Source organism: Truncatella angustata, assembly GCF_020726525.1.
Source record: "Truncatella angustata strain MPI-SDFR-AT-0073 chromosome Unknown BKA67scaffold_10, whole genome shotgun sequence".
Classification (NCBI taxonomy): domain Eukaryota; kingdom Fungi; phylum Ascomycota; class Sordariomycetes; order Amphisphaeriales; family Sporocadaceae; genus Truncatella; species Truncatella angustata.
The window spans coordinates 1523179-1543780 of NW_025763390.1; the positions used below are offsets into that span (position 1 = coordinate 1523179).

The 20602-nt window shown below is 49.0% G+C and overlaps 9 protein-coding genes across 9 annotated transcripts; 7 read left to right on the plus strand and 2 right to left on the minus strand.

Moving 5' to 3' along the window:
- Positions 1–766: 766 nt before the first annotated feature.
- Positions 767–1260, plus strand: BKA67DRAFT_96824 (uncharacterized protein). The gene has a single exon (XM_046109572.1). It carries the CDS (start codon positions 895–897, stop codon positions 1186–1188), a length of 294 nt encoding a protein of 97 aa, XP_045952736.1. The 5' UTR covers positions 767–894; the 3' UTR covers positions 1189–1260.
- A 117-nt stretch (positions 1261–1377) lies between these two features.
- On the minus strand, positions 1378–3890 carry BKA67DRAFT_526627 (glycoside hydrolase superfamily; the record flags this gene model as incomplete). Its single annotated transcript, XM_046098769.1, has 3 exons — positions 1378–3067; positions 3124–3459; positions 3520–3890. The coding sequence occupies 3 exons, from the start codon at positions 3888–3890 to the stop codon at positions 1378–1380; spliced, it is 2397 nt and encodes a 798-aa protein (XP_045952737.1).
- A 3163-nt stretch (positions 3891–7053) lies between these two features.
- On the plus strand, positions 7054–7807 carry BKA67DRAFT_696111 (uncharacterized protein). Its single transcript, XM_046109339.1, has 3 exons — positions 7054–7269; positions 7338–7367; positions 7440–7807. Exons 1-3 carry the CDS (start codon positions 7132–7134, stop codon positions 7467–7469), a joined length of 198 nt encoding a protein of 65 aa, XP_045952738.1. The 5' UTR covers positions 7054–7131; the 3' UTR covers positions 7470–7807.
- A 125-nt stretch (positions 7808–7932) lies between these two features.
- On the plus strand, positions 7933–9050 carry BKA67DRAFT_583591 (uncharacterized protein). Its single transcript, XM_046104085.1, has one exon. The coding sequence runs from the start codon at positions 7983–7985 to the stop codon at positions 9012–9014; it is 1032 nt and encodes a 343-aa protein (XP_045952739.1). The 5' UTR covers positions 7933–7982; the 3' UTR covers positions 9015–9050.
- A 2813-nt stretch (positions 9051–11863) lies between these two features.
- On the plus strand, positions 11864–12835 carry BKA67DRAFT_96879 (uncharacterized protein). The gene is made up of 2 exons (XM_046109573.1): positions 11864–12409; positions 12510–12835. The coding sequence occupies exons 1-2, from the start codon at positions 12033–12035 to the stop codon at positions 12694–12696; spliced, it is 564 nt and encodes a 187-aa protein (XP_045952740.1). The 5' UTR covers positions 11864–12032; the 3' UTR covers positions 12697–12835.
- A 138-nt stretch (positions 12836–12973) lies between these two features.
- Positions 12974–14472, minus strand: BKA67DRAFT_541204 (uncharacterized protein; the record flags this gene model as incomplete). Its single annotated transcript, XM_046100888.1, has 2 exons — positions 12974–14149; positions 14203–14472. 2 exons carry the CDS (start codon positions 14470–14472, stop codon positions 12974–12976), a joined length of 1446 nt encoding a protein of 481 aa, XP_045952741.1.
- Positions 14473–17082: 2610 nt separating this feature from the next.
- On the plus strand, positions 17083–18128 carry BKA67DRAFT_583597 (isochorismatase). Its single transcript, XM_046104086.1, has 2 exons — positions 17083–17524; positions 17585–18128. The coding sequence occupies exons 1-2, from the start codon at positions 17129–17131 to the stop codon at positions 17768–17770; spliced, it is 582 nt and encodes a 193-aa protein (XP_045952742.1). The 5' UTR covers positions 17083–17128; the 3' UTR covers positions 17771–18128.
- BKA67DRAFT_583599 (uncharacterized protein) lies at positions 18129–19052 on the plus strand. Its single transcript, XM_046104087.1, has one exon. The coding sequence runs from the start codon at positions 18296–18298 to the stop codon at positions 18632–18634; it is 339 nt and encodes a 112-aa protein (XP_045952743.1). The 5' UTR covers positions 18129–18295; the 3' UTR covers positions 18635–19052.
- Positions 19053–19588: 536 nt separating this feature from the next.
- On the plus strand, positions 19589–20158 carry BKA67DRAFT_541207 (uncharacterized protein; the record flags this gene model as incomplete). Its single annotated transcript, XM_046100889.1, has 1 exon — positions 19589–20158. The coding sequence occupies one exon, from the start codon at positions 19589–19591 to the stop codon at positions 20156–20158; it is 570 nt and encodes a 189-aa protein (XP_045952744.1).
- Positions 20159–20602: the final 444 nt, after the last annotated feature.

Sequence of the window (20602 nt, forward strand, 5' to 3'; positions counted from 1 at the left end):
GTGCAAAGGCAAAGTTCGCACACTTGGCGATTCAGTTCTTTGGACCTTTCAAACATGTGTCTCCTTGGCATCTCGGGCTCAATATTGTCACCAATGAGTTACAAATTTGACTGCCAAAGTCTTACAGGAGAGCCGCATCATGCTAGAAAAGGAGAGTAGGTGCCAGTTTCCTCGCTTCTCTGGGCTTCCATCTTGCACAACATACTTCATGCACGGCCTCAATAATATGTCATGGAGTATGCACCCGAGACGTAGTTCTCATCAACTACCCGCTTAGGCATTCATGTGCTACCACCTAGTACTCAACCGCCCATTTACCGTTGCACTGTCTCTTACGTATTTTTGAGAGCGTACCTGCTGCATGTTGCCATGGCCACATGATGCCAATCAAGTTATTGAGTGATGGGTATATATGGCATCAAGCGGTATCAAACTTGATGGGTATCATCGCGTTTGTTTTCTCACTAAATATGCAGACTTCCAAACTGAGTCAGCCCACAATTGCTGTGAAGCTCGCCGTGTACCTAACCGGCGGTGGAATTGTCTCAGCAATATCAACTATTGTCCACCAGATCAGAGCTGGTCCTGAGTTGACTTCGATCCTGAAAGCATCACAGCGTCCTGAGGTGATGTTCTAGAGTTTCACTTCCATGCAAGGAATCACAGTGTTGCTGCGGGTGATTACTACAGCGTATGCCGATTTCCTACGCTTGGTGGTTTCTTCTCTGGCAATGTACCAGCTTCCGGAGACTTTGAAGCGGTAAGAAATCTGAACACCTTTCAGGTCATGGCAGCATCCTGATACAGCTCTAGAGTCAGATATTTCGAGTCGGTGTTCATGACACGAACCCCCTCTGGTTCTATTGCACGCAAGGTAGTGAATGCCGAGACAAAATGGTGGGCGTCGTCAACCCGCCTGCTGTCTCATTTGACGGTACCCTAGAAGCCTACAGGAGTAAGTCCGCGGCCTTTACTGGCAAGGCAGACGACGCCGCAAATGCATTTGGTGGACAGCTCATTTTTGCGGGCTCCGTCGATAGCGGTTCTACTGCGGCCCCATACTCCACGGCAACCTTGACAACTAGCAAATCCTCTCCGTCCATCCCAAACAGTACGACTGGATCGAGGGCTGCTAAAATCAGCGTTCTGTTGGGCGGACTGGGAATGGCGATATGGGTGTTGCTGTAGCCTAGTTGGACAATTTCGCATTAATGCATTTTGGCGCACGAGTCTAGATTCTAACAGTTTGTCTTCAACATGTGGTTCGGAGACACCCCCAAAGTGCTGGTCTATATCCACATTGAGAACATGTGTATGTATAAGCATTGTCTTTCATTATTTTGTGATACTCAACATTACAAATTAGGCTCATGAACATTAAATCGTCAATGTGCCACTAAGTGGCAGATCTCGGCTACTCCTTCCCACGAAGATGTTGTAGCTTCCCTCCTGCAGTTGCCACTTCTGTGCCACCACATCCCAGACACTCAGATCCTTCCTCGTCAAGCCGAACTGCACAGTCGCGGTCTCACCAGCCTGGATCAACACCTTCTCAAAGCCTCGCAGTTGTCGCACAGGTGCGTCACCGCCGGGAATACCAACATACAGCTGTGCGACCTCCTTGCCGTCGCAGTCGCCCTTGTTCTCAACAATGACAGTGACGTTAGCGATGACGTCCCAGAGGTCGGCCTGGCCACCCTCCACGATGTTGCCACTGGGGTACTCGTCAATAGTGGCATCGGTCTTGGCCACCGCGAGGTCCGAGTACTCAAAGGTTGTGTAGCTTAGACCAAAGCCGAACTCATACCGCGGCGTGATGTTGTAGGCGTCGAAATGGCGATAGTCCACGAGGACACCTTCGCTGAAGTTAGACTGCGGATACACTTGATACGTGCCGTTAAGGGTCAGGTGCGGCTTCTGAAGGTCGCCGTAGTCGGTCTCGTTGCGGGCTACGGTATACGGCAGGCGGCCCGACGGGTTGGTCTGGCCGTACAGCAGCGAGACGAGGGCCCTTCCGCTATCCTGGCCCGGAAGGTGGGCGAAGATGATGGCGGTCACATTGGGGTGGTCCACAAAGACGTCAACAAGCCTGGTTCCAGCGTTGTGGAACACCACGATGGTGTTTGCGCACTGGTCCGCCACGTTCAAGATCAGCCCGTCCGTGAAGTCGTCTCGCAGCGCCGGCCGATCGTATCCCTCGGTTGCCCAGGCGTTGCCCATCACAATGCATGCGTCGGACGTCGGGTTCACGAGCGGCGAGCCGGACTCGAAGTCCCAGTAAAGCGCCGTGCCGTCCTCGTAGGCCTGCGCCACGAGCGCGTCGTAGGGAGCGCTCATCAGATTCTGTGCCGTGGCGCCAGAGCCTCCGCCTGAGACCATGGTTCCATTAAGCGCTATGGCGGACTTCAGAAGTTCGATGTTACCAAAAAAGCCGTCGTTCAATTCAGTAATGTTGGCGGGCTCCGCGCCGATGGACCACGAGCCAAAGTAGTCACCCTCGGCAGCTTCTTCGTAATTATTTCTGTTTGGCGCTTTGGCAGAGTAGCCAAAAAGTGAGATCAACTTTGTCTGGGTGGAGTTCAGCGGTAGGGCGCCATTGGTGTTCTTCACAAGCACATGACCCTCGGCAGCGCCGTCGAACAGCGTTGACCTGGCGGTAGGATCCCTGGCGTCGACGACCTCGTGCGGGGCGGACAGATCGGCGGGCATACCGATGCCCGGGCTCGTGAAATCGGTGTCTTGCTTCATCTGGAACCAAGATGCAAGAATTCGCGTGGCCATGTTATCGAGCTGGCTCTCAGGCACAGAGCCGTTGTTGACAGCCAGAGTTAGGTTGCCTGCCCACAGACCGTCACCGTTAGGCATAGCTACGTCCAAGCCAGCCAGGGCTGAGCTCACTCCGGACTTCTGGGCACCCCAGTCGGACACAACCCATCCCTGGAAACCGAGCTCTCCTTTGAGAACTCCGTTCTGCAACTTGCTATTTTGGCAGGAGTAAGAGTTGTTGACACGCGCGTAAGAGCACATGATATTTCCAGTACCAGCACGGACTGCCTCGGAAAATGGCCTATTATCATGGAGTAAGCAATTGCCCAATGTAAATAGTGGAAGGAAACGGCATACCATAGATAAAGCTCATGCAGAGTCTTATCGTCAATGTTGCTGGAAACAGCCTCAGCAAAAGCACCAGAGCTAGTCGACAGACGATGCGTCTCCTGCTCTTGTCCGATGAAGTGCTTCGTGCTTGTTATCACGCCAGTGCTTTGAACACCGTCCACGGTCTCGTATACGAGGCTACCGGACAAGTACGGGTCGATGGAGAAGGACTCCCAGTTGCGACCTCCCTCGACGACACGTCCGGCTGGACCAATAACTGGGCCGAGTAATACGTTGACGCCTTTCAACCTTGCTTCGTTGCCGAGGCCCACTGCACGGGCATGCGTCAGGTCCTTGTTCCAGCTAGAGCATCATGTTGTCAGTCTGGAATGCGTCTTCCCGGAATCATGTATGAATGCTTACCTTGCGCCGACGTGGATGCCCGATGGCCATGCACTGACATAGTCTGTGTTCCGAACACCATTTCCTGCGTCAGCAAGACACAACCCGGGGAAGCCTAGGCGGTCAATGGCAGGGATGAAGCCCGAACAGCCCGTGGTGGACGTGACGCCGCCAGTCAAATTGACCTTCTCCTCGATCGTGAGTTGGCTCACGAGAGCTGCAGCCTTGCTGATGGCGTCGGTCCAGGCTCCGGTCTCAGTCAACTCGGGTGTGGGGTATACCGGCTCGGACTGGCCATAGAAGTATGTGTCGCTGGTGATCACATCTTGAGCGAGGGCATATTGCGTCAATGCCGCCAACACAGGCAGACTCTTGATCGGGGATGGCACCATCGTGACCAGACAGTTGACTTTCTGGCGGGCTTAAGGGGTCGCTGTGATGAGGATGGATAATAGATCACACTTTGCGCGCGGGATGGAGGTCTATTATGTCTGCACATCGTCTTCTCAATCCACAGCTTACAAACTTCTTTCACATCAACCACGACCAGACTTCGCCATGGGCCTCGCCTGTCAAATGGTGAGGCCAAGACTATTTGCTAGTCAGATGAGGTAAGGCGTACCGCCGCCAGTAAGGTTCAGTTTACGAATAGTCGGAAATTCCACTCCCCAAACCCCATCAGTGCGGGGATTGGGGATGAAAAACTTGGAGAGAAGCCTGCCGGCAGGACAAGAAATGTATGAATCGACACTAGCCGGCAATCATTGCAGTGCCATCGACCGTAGCCTGGTATTAACTCGAGATATTCTATGTAAGCCAAATGGGTGTGACACTTCCTCAGAATGATGAAGGATATCAAACAGGTGGTCGGTAGTCATGGTTAGTTTTCTGAGCTGTTTCGTGGTATATCTGTCCAGGTAATTCATCAACGAGACTCTCTACACCTCCATGGCTGTGTTTCTCGTAATTCCTCTGAAAATATTCCGGTGATGCGCGATCTTTCCCCGTGAACGCACGACTAAGCCGGGAAAACATCGGTGGGAGATCCATAGGCCGCTATATAGTATTCGGGCCGTTTCTTCGTCATCCAATCACTAAAAGTCCCGCCATCCAATGTTGTTGTAGGAGAGAAAGCGTCCCGCAGCGGAGCCCGTAACCACGTGCATTGTCTTCCAGAGCCGGCGCCATGGGAATTGACTTCTACACCCGGCTAGATGCAGAAGCGAATTGCGGGGAGAAGCATGGGGTGGAATGTGGAGGGGGCCTGGAGAAAGAAAACCTTGCCGGATTGTGGGGACATGCACTTGATCACGGGCTATTGGGGAAATTTGGCTCCCCAGCCAAGAATTCTCTTTCGGCAGTCATCGGCAGAAAATATCCCCCGATGAGCTGCATTGGAGAAATTGATCACGGAACAAGCGGTGAGGTCATTAAAGAAAAAGAAACAATGGCATGACGAGTTGACCGGCCTGGATCGCGTCGTACAAGGAGGGTCTACTGGGCTACCACATGTTGAAAACTTTCAGTGGCGTGCTAGCAGTTAGCTAACTACGTATTCATGCCATGAGCCTTTCTTGGTCTGATACCACTTGCGGGACCGAAACAGTTATTAATGTCGCGGCGAACGACCGTTGACCTCGGTTGTATCGGGGCAAAACCGGCCGCCTCCTGACTTGGGCATCACTGACCATGCCTGTGGCTCTGGGCAAAGCATCTATGATCCACATGGTCTGCCTTTCATGACCCTCGGGGAAGCACATCTTGCGGAAGACGATAGTGTAATTGTACAGCATGCCGCGCCATGCTCAACCCGAGTTGAGTCAACCTTGTTGGGGAATGGCAGTCAGGGCCTACGAATTTAAAGTAAATCCAATCAGCAAGAACCGCAATGGGCCAAGTGGAGCAGTCCTTGGTACTAGCAATGTATCCTCAAACTTTTTGTTTAGCATGTTGCTTTACAATCGTTGACGACCCCGTAGGTTAGATGCTTTGCATGTTCTCAACCCTGCCTCCGTAAGTCATCCTGACTGGTGCTCAGCCTCAAAACATAGCCCAGCCGCACTGCGAGATTGAATCATTAATTATCATGAGGTTTGACTAGGTATTTGGTTCTGGCCTTATCAGTGACCCGTGCCCATACACACTTGTGTACGGGCCGTCTGCTTCTAATGATTAGGGCTGGGTCGATCAACATGATAGACGCGTACTAGTTCTACATAACGAATCTTCGCGGGAAGCCTGGTGGGAGAGAAAACGCAATTTGAATGCGGTTCTTCCATGTCCTCGCTAGGGCCATCTCTCAAGCTTGGGACATTCGGGTTGGCAGTCATACTAGCTCATTGAGCGTCAGGCTATATAATGCACAATGGATCTGTGCCGACTGTTGGAGCAACAATCCAGAGAGCATTAAACGGCGTAGTATCACAAGGAATGGCTAATATTCAAGAGGCTCAGCGATTCAGGCAACGTTGCGTACTCCGTACTCTCTGCTGCATCGTGGTGGTGATACCTTGGGGGGAAAAGTAAGACATGGCGTTTGGCGAGAGCGGTAGCAAACGTGAACTAGCCATGTTCCGCCAATCAATCCTGTTAGATCATCAAGGTCAACGCACCAACTTTAGAGACACTTATTGATTAGCTTCAGCTTTTACTTTTATGCACAGTTGTTTCATACCCTCAAATGCCGCTGAATTGCAACATATGTTGTCATTTCTTGAGAAGCTATTGCCACCCTAAATCCTCCAGCAATTATAGGCCGAATTTTGGAACTGCATTTTGCACCGTATTATACTACTGTCGTTCTCTGTGATCATCTAACAACACTTGAGTCGTTCTGGCGCTCTTCTTCATACTTAGCATTCCTGTCTAGCAGGAACCTCACCGCCGTGTTGATCTCGGCTGAATACCGTTCTTGGTGCACCTCCAAGTCTTGTTTCTGCTGTATTTATTTTATTGGACCACAGGTATTCAGACTGTTCCAGTACCCGATGCTAACCACAGGACTTATTTGTGCCAAGCTCTCTTGACTTACATGACCTGTTTGAGGATTATGAGAATTATATGTTCCAGCATTGGTTGGATAAAAAAAAAAGGAATGTCTTAGGTGTCAGTCGATTCGTAGTCCTTGGCTATTGATTGACGTTCACAAATGTAGGTGGAAATAGGGTTGACCTACAAAGGGTCCATACTAGCCCAATACATGATGGTGTCAAGAAAAAGAAATCCCATAACTCATCAACATACATGGAGACCGGTCGAATTTGAGGCCCCATTGGTTGGTTTGTGAGAAGTGGCAACATCTTAACCAATTCGCCAAGTAAACAGAAATCGGGAGGTAGGTGACACCGCATCAATCTAGCTAGATATCATTTGCGGAATTCAAAGAATATAGGACAGAGCTAATTCATGCTTAGCAATGATCATCAGTGGCTCATTTTTATGCCCTCCAGGCCGTTTGGATCACACCAAGCTTGCATACGTGTACATCTCGTGACTCTTGGCCAAGTGTAGGATAAAAGGAGTAGAAGTTTCCGCAAATCGAGAATTAAAGTAAGACCAAATTTCACATTATCAATACCATTACACAAGCACTCAATTTGCCCATCACGGTTCTATTAGAATTTGCCTACCAACATGCAGTTCCACCACCTCCTGACTGCCCTGTCTGCAGGCCTGGCTTTTGCAGCACCTGCCCCGGAGGAGTTTGTTGCCGTTGACGCTGAACTTGTGGCTCCTGCCGCATGCCTTCCGGCCTCTTGCGCTTCTTTCGGTGTATGTATTCATCCTCTTCAAACCACAACCTGACATGAATGGCGAGCTGACGAACTCTTTAATTGTAGTGCTGTTCAGGAAATTGTGGATACTGGTGTGTAAGTTGCGGCCCCTGGCTCCGAGTAGCAACATTTTCCCTTGAAAATCGAAAGCTGACGCTGTACGAATAGCGAGCTTGCAGCATCAAGTATACCTGTTAAAGGAGCACAGAGTTGTGTGCTCTCTCGCCCTGACAGACTCTCTACAGAATGATTTCAGATGAGTTCGTGGCGCGTATCAAAAGTGGGAGGAGGATTGGGTCCGATGTTTTATTCCATGCTCCTATATGTATGTCTTTTTCAAATGTTGCTAGGACTTTGAAGATGCATCTTCACCAAGAGGGCTACCTGAGTCCGCGATGGTATTAATGGTCGAGGATGTAGAACAGTCGTGGGAACAAGTTAGCGATGCACCGGTAATCACTCTTTCAGAATTCTCGTATAATCAATAACCAGTTTGGTTTCCTGAACATAAAAATCTACATCTTTCCATCCTCGAGTCTTGCGGCCCGAAACCCATGGACTACCGTCGGCGTTCGGCTAGGTGGGGCATTCGCAATTTGACGCCGAAGCCGACGCCAAACTAATATCTCGAGTCAACGATTGCCTAAGCCTCAAGACAACACACATATTCACTCGTCATCACCACCAAAACCTGTGATAACCATAGTCACAATGACCAAGACCAAACGGCAATGGCTGCGAGCTCTTCCCAAGGCTGAGCTTCACCTGCACCTCGAAGGGACGGTGACGCCGGAGACGCTAGTGGTGCTATCAGCACGGCATGATGCGAAACCGCTGACTCTGGAGGAGGCGCGCGCGCTGTACGTGTTCCAGGACTTCCTACACTTCCTACGGACGTTCAAACTAGTGCTAGACCGGCTGCAGACGCCCGAGGATTACGCGCTGATCACGCGCGAGATGATGCGCGGCCTGCATCACCAGGGCGTCGTCCATGCCGAGGTCTACGTCGCCTGGGGCAATATCCTGCACTGGAAGAGCGCCCATCTCAAGATATATGACGTCATGACCGCCATGGAGGACGCGAGGCTCGAGGTGGAACGCGAGCTCGGGGGGCCCTCCGTTCTTTGGATCGCTGATGCCACGAGACAGTTTGGCGCCGAGGAGACCGGCCGGGTCTTCCGGCTGGCCGCAGAACTCAAGGAACAATTCCCTACTATTATTGGTGTCGGAATTGGAGGCGACGAGGTGGGCGGACCGATCGAATGGTTCCAGGATATCTACGCCGAGGCGAAGAAGGCGGGCTTAAGACTCACAGCACATGCCGGTGAGGCGACTGGCCCCGTGCATGGTCCATTGCAGATGCGCGCAGCGCTGGCGATGGGAATTGAGAGGATTGGTCATGGGCTTGCTGCCCAACATGATGACGAGCTCATGGACATGTTAGCCAAGCAGCAGGTTCCGCTGGAAATCAATGTCACGTCAAATGTTCTGACTAGCTGTTGTCCCTCAGTCGAGGATCATCCATTGCCGCAATTTCTGAGTAAAGGCGTGCTGTGCACATTGAACTCAGACGATCCGGCCATGTTCGGGTCTGATTGCCTCGACGAGTATGTCCTAGTCAACGACGTGTTCAAGTTTGATCTCCAACAGATGAAGGATTTGGCTCGTAACTCGATTCATGCGAGTTTCCTACCAGAAAAGAGAAAAGAGCAGATAAGAAAGTCGATAGATGCATACAAATGATGAACAGCCAGAATGAAATTAGTTACAACACCTTAACTGTCGTGATTCCATCTGTGGGAAGCTGTGTGCGCTATTAACTGGTTGAACCGTGTCCCAGGATAAAATTATCATTTAGAAACGGGCAGACAGGATGAACTCTTTGGAAACACCTTGTATGCTATTCAAAATACTCCTAACTACGTAGTCTGCGAGTTCCTCCGCAATGATATCTGACTTCTAATTGAGTGTCCCGACGATCCTACCGCCATATTTACTACGGGAGTTATTGCTTGAATGGTTTCTGGTGCTACACACACGATAGAAGATATCTAAGAGCACTAATCAGTGTGCTCTAGCGATTAAAGCTTGCAGCGAGAAAAGTGCTGTATTATGACAAGCGTGGTATGGGAGGGTGCCTTCCTGAACATGTTCATCGTAAGCCGCTTTGCACGCCAACGCGCCTTTCTAAATCTACTTAAATTAAAGCACGCTCAATATCTTGGCTTACATACAGTGATTATTTATGTAATAGCAATATTCAGGACCAGAAAATTCAAGTTTTAATGTTATAACAGCCCATTATTATCTGTTAGCTGTATATTACCATAATCTCCTCAGCTCTTGAGTCGCCGTGGTGAGGCCGAGACTATCGCTGTCGCAGTACTCACCGCCGGTGGTCGGGAAGTAGTGCCCGTTTACTGGAGTGAGGCCGTTAAGCTAGTCGACGCTTTCGGGCCAAGATAAACAACTTATTAGATAAGAGCGGATGAACAATCTTTGGAATACACGCTATGCACGAAATAGGCGTTAAAATATACCGTTGACCTTTCGGATCGTCGCCTGGGCGGCCGCCCAAACTGATTTACACACGTGTTTTCAAGTCATACAAGGCTGTGTAGTACCAAGTTTAGCGAGAATGAACCGAGAGTATCGGCTCAATATTGTCGTCGTCGATATTTACGCCTCTAGCATATATGTTATATTTGGCCACTAGTAAACAGAGAAATTTATTTCAGCCACGGCTCGCATTTGAGATGATATACGTTCGACAGAGTGGTACACCAATTACATTTGTTGACGCACAGCTCATGGGTTTAGCCTTCATATTAGCAAGGGCATTTAAGTACACAATGTAAAAATACGTGCTAAGAATTTACTGAACAACCAAGCATTTCTCTCATCGAGTATTACACTAAGCACGCTGGAAATATTTTGGAGAGCAGTTGGTGGTGACCACGGCGAGATGTCAGTCCAGTCAAGAAAAGAAGAAGAAAACTCCCCGAGAGCGACGTCAAGTAGTGAAAACTAGGTATTTGCGACATACTATAAGCGGTTATCCGCTGATCTTTCTACGAATACTTCGTGAGAGTCTGTGTATTGCTGTTTAAAGGTATGGACACGGGCATACGAGAATCTTCACCACGCAAGCTGGAGAGATCACCGTCCGCATGCTTCCACTAGAAACTGGTACGTGAACAAAACCTAACTGACGCAATTCGAAATTTTGAAGTCCGCTAAATTATCCCAAGTTCTGCCTGTAGCAATTCCCAATTTGAGATCTACCATGGCAATGATAAACTTATATTTTACGAGCTCCGTGATTCGCCCCTCGTATACCTTAATAGATGGTTGGCACGTGACAGGGACCGGTGCAACGTGATTGGCAGTAGATAACATCAGAGACAAACAAGGACCTTCCACAGAGAATAAAGCTCCCTGCGACTTTCCCATGGGACATTCGTATGCTCCACACCTGCTAATCCATACCACCTAATACACCATAATATGCCCATATATACGGATTAGGTATCATCAATGCTGGTGTTAATGGACCCTACTTAGCCCTTTTGCGATGGAGGAAATAATTCTGTTAGAGCTAGCAGCGACCTACAGTGTAACTGAACAGCCATGAATAGCCACTGAACGCCGCCGACCTCCACCCACCCATGCTGATTTCTTCCAACCTGGTTTCGTCGACTTATGTATTGAAATTTTCCGTTTATTGGGCTGCTGGATGAGACTCCATATGACAAATTCGGAAAGCTGTTCTTCGGAATCCTACATGCAGGCACCAACTCAAAAACGTCGCTAGTTTAACAAGAGACCATCCACACCACGCTTAGACGCTAAGCCTTGCCCCCCGGAGATAATCCCCGGGCTATTACTTGACATTTAATTCGATAACTACAGGGTCTGCCATGACCAAATCTTGCCAGGATTTTATAAGCGATATAGGCAACAAAAGCCACATTGAATTTACAGGATTTATGTGATTACCAACAACCACACGCAATGTTTGCTTATAAATTATTTCAATCAGAAATTTTTTAAACTCAGGACTCGGCTTGGGCGATATGAATGGAACCCTTCAGGTTAAATGTGACTGTACTACCGGACACTTACACGTCAATTGCGCCGCACAAATGGTGGGTCGATGCAGAGCTGAGTGAGTACGCAACGTGATGGAAGTTGTGGCGTATACCAAATTTGACCTGTCATTGGACGCCCGCCGCTCACCGACGATGGCTGACAGTTGACCTTTCGTCTTCCAAGGGTACTCTGCTCAAATCTGACTGGGGACCGAACGAATCCTGCGGCATCTTACCTCAGCGCCCACTTCAAATCCCTGCGAGCGTTGAAAAAGCAAGCAATTAGAGAGAAAAGGGTTAGGCGAGGAATATTAGTGATAACTCGTAATTGACCAATGTTTGCAATATCCCGATGGTCCCTTGGAAGGCGCAGTCAATAATACGGGATTCTCGTGCAGATGGCCGTAGTCGTAGAGGGAAACGAACTGGAAGCCACTATGGATGGTTCGACGAACAATGTTCAGCCGACTGATTGAATCACACGTTACTAATTCTCATAGGATTAGAATTTTGAGCTTGTCGTATAAATAGCGACCATATCGCAGTCGTAAGATATATTTGTTTTCGTGCCTGATTTACATACACCATTACACAATCAATCCAAGACACAGAACCCGCACTTACAGGCATTGCTTCGTTAACTCTATCTTTCCTGCAACCCTCCAGCAAAATGCACAGTTCAGGAATCCTGACATCTGTCCTTGCCGTCGTTCCTCTGGCTCTCTCGCACCCTCTCAACACTCGCGATGCCCAGGACTTCACCATCACGAGCCTAAGCGCCACCTTCCCCTACCCATATCCTCCTTATGGCCTGGATTCCGTCGACTCCTTCGTGAGCATCGCGGTAAGCTACCCGGATGTCTCGTCGACGAGCGGCGGTACCCTGAGCACGACATGCAGAGTTGACTGGCCCGCCGGCACCAGCCCCGGGTCAACAAACTGGACCACATGTGGGGACGGAGCGTTGCAGTTCCGTCTGCCGGCAGATGGGTGGACCAGTACCACAAACTTCGGTGTTGAACTATTTGAAACCGTGAGCGCTGATGGGTAAGTAAAAAAAAAAAAAAAAAGCTTCTAAGAAACTGTCTCTACGCTTATTCATCTCTTTTTATGAACACTCTTTACTAACGAGGTCTTGTCGTCGCAGATCGGGTCTAGATGCCTCGCATATCCTCACGTCAAACCCTGGTAACCCCAGCGATCCGAACGCCTTCATGTTTTGCCTGCAAAAGGGCAAGTTTAACCCCCTGACTTGCACCCTAACTGGTCCATACGGTGTATCGGCGAGGACAGTCGTTCTGACCGCCACCGAGGAAAGTGTGAGGCCGAACTAGACTGATAGATGGCGAACTCGATTCTGGAAAAGGGCAATGATTATGGGATATGTATAGACTTAGGGTTGTTTATAGAGTTGGATAGACGGCCTACTGGATTGTATTTCGCATCGAGAGCGCAAAGGAATAACAGATTGATGCTACTGTGTTTTTTGTTGCGTTATAATCAACTTCGACTTGTTTCCCATGCAGTTTCATAGTCTGCGCAGCAGTGAAGAAGTCCATGTACCCCAACGATTTTATGCCAATTTCGAGCTGGCCTATCTGTGTCAATTGATCAGTGAGAATTTAACTGCGCCTCGACGCCTGCCCACCCCCTCAAGAGCTGCATCTCTGCTGTACCTGGCTTGATCTCGTCCTCGACGATGTACACCACTTCTGCAGCCGGCCTTTCCACAACCCACTTATTACGTCCCTGCCACTGTTTTCCACCAAAGTCATCCGCTTCAAGACCTTTGACGAGCACAAAATCCTTCAACGCTTCAGGGTAATATGGTGTTCTACCCATATTTGCGTAATCATCCGCACGGCTCGCCACGGCCGCACCTTTCTGCTCAATCCTGTATCGCACGGATGGGTGGATGAACTCGCAAGTCTTGACCAGGCGCCGAGGCAGTATGACTCCGGTATTCGCGTCCGTAGCATGATACTCACCGGGGGTGCGAACCGTACGGCCCGTAATGGGCACATCCCAGCCCAGATCGGAAGGCGCCAACAAGCCCAGGCCCCACGAGTACACCGGATTCGGCGGACTGCTTACCTCATAGAATTGAACGTTCTGCTCCCGCTGGCGCGCAATGTACGAAATGTCAAAGTCGAGGAATGGTGACAGCTGTGTGATCATCCATGCAAGCGTGATATCGGCCGAGGAAGTGTCAGGATAGCCACCGCCAACTCCCTTGTGCACGCCCGGAAACCAAGTCTGTTTGAGTTCTTGCAGGATAGCGCCAGAGCCGTCCGCGGGTTTCTCCCAGACGGGTGGTGCGAAGGGCGTTCGTCGCTCGTCGATTGCTAGCGCTTGATAAGCGTGCTCAACGTTTCGTGGCACTTCGGTATTGGTGAAGGCGTACTCCCGCGTCGAATGCGTGTGGATTGGAAATCCCAAGATCTTAATGGTCGGCACGCCGAGTGAGCCAGCTGTGTCAAACACGCCGACAGCTTTTATGGGTGGTATATCGGGGCGTGTCAGCTTGGATTCCACGAGTTTTGCCCGGTACGCATCGTCTCCTTCCTTGAAGGGCGGACGGTTTTGGAGAGGCCATGAACGTGTCTCGAGTGTTCGATTATACCCAGGTACGTTTTGGCTTTCCCAGTCCTTGAATATGGGGTAGAACGCGCCAAGCCCTTGCTTCGTCAAGATGCCAACGCTGGAGATCAGCCCCGCTATGCTGCGGGCGATGAAAGCTCCTCGAGAGAAGCCGATCAGGAAGATTTCGTCACCCTCATCATAATTCTGTAGTTGTTTTAGATAATGATATCAACAAGTAATTGAAGACCAAGCCTTACATTGCACAGGAAAGCATAAGCTTCCCTGATGTTCTCACCAATACCAGCCCCCACAAACCCACCCAGGAAGCTCCATATACTGCCTGCACTGCCCAGACCAGATTGATAATACACAATCTGCTGGATACCAGCGCTCGACTCTGGCAACAGCGCCCGGCATATGCGAGTAATGTTGGATGGAGTGACTAGCTTTCCGCTACGGTCAATGCCATCATTGCTGTTTAGCCAGGTCCCGTCACATGCAATGATTAATCGCTTGTGGGCAGACATGATATCGAGTGGCACGATTGATTTTCTGAAAGAAATGCTGGCCTTCATGAACAATGGAACGGTAGGGCATAACCGAATGGGCCAGGTCGCATCATATATGGATACATCTTGATCAGCATACATGAGCTAGATGCCCAGTTGAAGATTGTGAAGCCTCTCTTTTCAGAAAACATTGCATACGTACTTGAGCTTTTAAGCTGAAAGCTGAAGGAAGGTTGCCGCACCAGGCTGTTCTGGCCCTCAATCAAGTATTGATAGCGCATTTCCCAATGCCTGAATGGTGTTAGCGAGTACCGTTCCAGGCAGAGGCTTGGGCTGAACCAGCTGGAAAGGGCCTCAATTTGGAAGATTGACATGCGGGCACTAGCCTAGCCAAGACCACCCTAGCAACTTTCTGTCAACATGGGTCGCCGTACTGATCCGTACTGACCCGTACTGACACACTCAACAAGCACCGTTTCACGATGACGGTTCGATGCTAAGGTAGAAGTTGTGCTAAGGAACTTCACGTCGTCGCTCTTGCGTATAATTAATGTTAGTAAGCCTGTCACCGTTGATGCGGCAAGGATAGCACTGGTTGCTTAGAATAGCGAAATAGGTTTATCATGAGTTTATTCGAAGACATCCCTATATGCTACATAACCTAGAAACAAATCTAACCGTAGTCTAGTGTTGGTTCCGTAACATTGCGTTAGGTTCCCAGCGGCTTTTTACCACAATAGTATGCACAGTTTAGAGTCTTTTTTTTTTCTTTTTTTTTTCTTTTCCTTTTTTAATAATCATTCAGGGGATTAGCCAGAACCAAAACCAAGCTAAAGCTGCATCACAGAATCAAAGATCAAGCGCCGAATCTGCGCAATCTCCACAGCCTGCGAAAGGTTTTACACACCACGTAGTCGCACTCAACAAGCTGATTTAAGCTCTTCCGCAAAGAAAAAAGCGACGGCAGCTTACCTGACCAATGACATGCAGCCAAAACTGCTGTTGCTACTGTCAACATCAATCTACCTTTGAAAGCCATCTAGAGGAAACAGAAGTCGATCCTTGTGATAAAAATTTCACCTGAGCAACCCAGATGTCAGCCTTCTGCTTTAGGTCAAACTTTGTGCAACTGCTGGTGATCGTTGAGATGACAGGAATCAGTAGACACATAGCAATACCTGCCAACAAATTTAGTCTGATCTATTGATTTTTTGACTGCGTGTCACATCCCAATCTCCCGAGCCCTCAGATTGATGAAGTGTGCATCATGAACAGCATAAAGAGGAACGATTGAAGTGAAAAATAGACTCATTCTGCCTCACGTATTCCAAGCACTACAAAATCGAGACACAATACATAAGTATCCCTCTGCTTTCTTCTGTTCTTTATTATATCCAAAGGCAGTTCCACTTCCCATCACTTATCTTTGCTAATTGAATGATAAATTTGCTGTTTAACCACCCAAACAAACAGCTCTATTGCGCGGCAGGTGTTGTGGAGGATTCTTCTTTAGAAAAATGAACAGTGTATTCCTATGGCAATGACTTACCTTCCAGACGGCGAGATGGACCAAACTATTAGCTGCCTTTGGATTTTCATCGCTCTGCTTTTTTTAATCCGCTTAACGGTGCACAATGAATCTTTCGCGCAACCATCAGTCTCATATCGGAACCAGCCAATCCCAAATTATCGTGCATTGCACGATGATGATGAAAGGCGAGCAATCAGACTTTCATATGTCTTTCTCAAGCTGTTTATCCATCTACAGCGCTCTCCGTTGAACATTGACCAGATATGGTACGATTCGATCAACTGTATTAAAAGGGCTGGATTTACACAGAGTTCGGCTTCTATGCACTCATAGACATCACTGCGCTTCGGTACGTCCATTTCAACATTGTTATCGGCCTCCAGATTGATGGTAATTTCAACAACGGTTGCTTCATGTCGCAGCCGAGGTCGACGCTAGCTTACTCGATGAACCGGACACAATGGCATACATTCGATGGTGGCTGTCTGACAAACTCTGAGAGCTGCTCACACGAATCGCTGAGAGACTCGTCGGTGGAGGGTTTCATGTTGGACGGCTTGACTATGGCTCCTCAGGGGTGGGACGACGACGACCATCAAAGCAAATACGAGCAGGAGGAAAAGAGTGTCCCATTGTTTCCGCGACTGACTGACCCGACGGAGGATCCTATCGAGAGATGGGAGAATAAGGTCAAATGTCCGGCGTGGGAGCTGGACTTTAGCTCCACCTATTTCTTGCACGGTTTCAGTCGTGGGATCCCAGATGGAGTTTCCGTCAAGTATATTTAAAAGCGCTTCCCAAATCTGAAACTTTTAAGGCATTCTATGCTACATTGATCTTTAGTGAAAACTATTGAGAATTAATATTAGCTTCCGTGACCATGTTCAAGCGCTACTTTCATGGAGTAAACCGCCTCAATGCAACGTCTAAACCAAGCCAAGAGGGCCTTAAATGATGTGCTCCAGCTAGCATGTGGTTTCAATGACGAGTGCGGGGATCAAAATGATGCACTGACGGAACCCCGGCCTGGGGATCTTGATTTGTCATGAGAACTAGGGTGCTATAAATTGTACTCCTCACATCGCTTAAAGAAACCAGCCCAAGTTTTAAGAAAGCGAGAGATAGTCGTTCGATCGTGACCAAATGGCTTCTGCAACTTCATTCCGCGAGATCATTGGCGCCACTCCGTCCACGGCGTCGACTAGCGATAGCACTCTCATCATCATTGACGCGCAGAATGAGTATGCCGAGGGCAAGCTCAAGGTCGATCATGTCGATTCGTCAAGGAAAGTTATCGCAGAATTGCTGAAGAAATACCGCGAATCGAAAGGGAGCATTGTACATGTTTTACATGCCACTCCGGAAGGAGCTCCAGTTTTCACACCGAACACCAAATTAGCCGAGGAGTTCGATGAACTCAAGCCTAAGGACGGCGAGAAGGTTGTGCACAAGAAATATGCCGGCTCATTCGCGGAGACAGACCTTCAAGCGCATCTTGAGAAAGTCGGAAGCAAAAAGGTGGTCCTAACCGGCTATATGGTAAGTCGCATGGTGGTAAACCATGCCACAGTGGTCGAGATATGCTTATAATAGCCATAGGCGCATGTTTGTGTATCCACTACAGCTCGGCAGGCTGCCCAACGAGGCTACGACGTACTCATTGCCGAGGACGCTGTTGGCGACAGAGACATCCCTGGTGTGACTGCGGAGCAGCTGACGAAGGTCGCATTAAGCGAGATCGGGGATGCGTTTGGTACTATCATCCAGAGCAAGAACATCTCGTGAGGCATCCAGAGAACAAGAATTGGAGTGCCATGCTTAGTATATCAACTACAACACACGGTCCATAGGGAAACATAATCAATACGGGTATTTGCACCGTGGCTCAGCTTCATATGTGCTGAATTTAGCGGCGCGATACGCTATAAAATACGCTGAAAATCGGTGCCGAGAAAAGCCATAGGAGGCCCAGAGCGCCGACAGTTAGGCGGGACATTAATGACAGCCACATCAGACAAACAATGTAAATAGAATAACATAGTATCGTTGCAAGAAAGATTATGATCTCAGCCTTTTATTTACTCGATACCGCTTCGTAGTAATTTTAATACTCGGCTTTAGCCGAATTTACTGATTGAGCGTTTTGTTACTAGACTAGTTCCCGAAATCACCCGTCTCCCATCCGAAAAGTGCGACGCAGTAGTGAAGCAATGCTTGATCAACTAATATACACTGAAGCGGTCTTGTATTGCACCAGTGAAGAACCGCACCCTTGTGGTCTCGACGTCCTGTGATTCGACTGCGGGCGCAATGTCTCTCACCTCAAGAGAAGCACGGAAGCACTCTCCAACCCTTGACCGTCTTCTCAAATCCCGACTCGCTCCGATTCGCGAAGCAGCACTACTCAAAGCAGCAGTAGGCGAAGAAAAGCCTGGTAAACCAGCAGCTGGTGACTGTTGTGGAAGCAGTTGCAACCCATGCGTCATGGATCTTTATCGGGAGGAATTGAACATCTGGAAAGAGTGTGTCGAGTACCGGAGACAAGTCAACAGTCCAAAAGTCGCTCCCTCAGATTCAGAGCCTTGGTCGACGATGGAAACATGTAGGCGAAAGGACCTCCAAAAGATACCTGGGTCTTATGATTGGTGATGATTCGAAGTTTCTGTGATATACTTCATGGGCTCTCCGAAGAACAAACATCTGGCAAAAGCCCGTGTATTTTCTTTTCTCTAGAAAGCTGCTTCGTTCATACTTCAGCATGCCAGTAGATAAAGAGTCAGTACAAGAGCTGAAAATCTCCATGGTATGCTGATTGCGTGGCTGCTTGCAGAAGTTACATGGCGATGGGGGAAGAAGCCAACGATGATGGGGAAATTAGGGAACGGTCAATCGGTGTTGATGGAAAGTATAGTGCCAGGTTTTCCTGATAATATACACAACCACGAGCAGTCAGAGACGCAGGGGTATAACATACTCCCATCACCCGACATAGCATATAAAAGGACCCTCTTTGTGAAAGATAATGTGCGGTAGCAAACAGCAGCACGACCGTGGAAGCATATTAGGCCCTTGTGCGTTTATTAATCGTATGATCATTCATTCAAGGCGATCTAACCACTAAGAGATGAGCTCACCGCCTTTGAAACCTTTGAAGTAAGCTGCTCCAATAGGTATTTGGCAATTCCCGCTTTTCAATTGCGCCTTCTGGATTGTCAACCATTCTTGCCATCATAATAATTCTTTCATGATGCAATGTGCTGTCACCCGATGCGATTTTCCATTCTGGACGTCCCAATTTGATCTCCAATATATTGCCTACACGTTTGAAAACGAAGGAAACATAGCCCCCTTTAATAAGTATAATCTCATATCTGTGTTTGGTGCACTCATTTGGCCTGATTTTATTTCAGTCTATTATGGCGCCTTCGTACCTGCCAATTCGTATCGTATCCGATTGTTACCATATATATAGTTGGAAGGAGCAAACAAATAAGATAGGGCCGATATATAGTCAAGGCCAATTTCACGCATGCGTCCAGAGCCAGATTATGTTCTCTCTATCATCTCACTAACAGCCCACAGGAGAGCAACAAAAGCCACAACATGCCCTCTCCGGTTTCTGCTGCTCCCATCGCTGGCTGGGCCAGCCTACTCTCACTAGCTATGGCCGCCAACTCCTCTTCTTCCTCCTTTACCTACCCTCCCACCACCGAGATCTCCCCATGCTGCGCCGCCACAACTATCCCTGGATGTAACTATGGTCGGGTGGGCGCTTCTTTGGGCGTCATTGTTGTTGTTGTCTTCGCCTTCTTTTGTGGCTGCCGACTCACCTGCGATCAGGCCTGGGAGGCCGGCCACACCGCTGGCATGGTGGAGGTGCTCTTGAAGCACCAACTGCAGAAACAACAGCCACAACAACAGCAACAGACACAGCAGCTAACACCAGCACCGGCACCGGTACCAGCAGCGGAGCCAGAGACAGAGCCAAAGATAGCGCCAGCAGCAGCGCCGGTACCAGTACCCGCCTCAGCATCAGAGCCGGAGGCACTGTTGGTGCAGGTGACACATGAGCCAGTCCAGAGGGGGTTCGCATATGGCCTGGGCATTTTGATGAGCAGCATCGCGCCTAAGGTCGTCCAAGAGTTCGCAAGGGGTGTTTTCGAGAAAGATTAGCATATTTATCCAATAATTTGTCCGGCGGAGCCAAGCACAAGCATCAGTATATATTAACATAAGGAGATGAAGTGAGTTCCCTCGAACAACAGCAATTGTCCTCATAAGCACTCTGTTTGTTGACTTGTTCAAATCCTTTAATCATATAGTAACTCAAAGTACACTCATAGTCACATGTCATCCATTGTATTGGGATTTGAGGCTCGATTGTTTTAACTTTGAAACCTTATAATCCGGAAACTTTTGTATAACGACTGGTAACCTTCTCTGCGACAATATACGTGAGCAGATCTTCGTTCGTTTCTGGAGGAAAAAGAAAACCGATTAATGTTGCCAGCAGGAGGTTTGAAGCGTGCAGCGAGCGCGAGTTTCCACTTCTACGTTTTCTCAACATTGAATCGTAGCCCTGTTTTTCAATTCTCACTACGCCTTTTACTTTTGTGG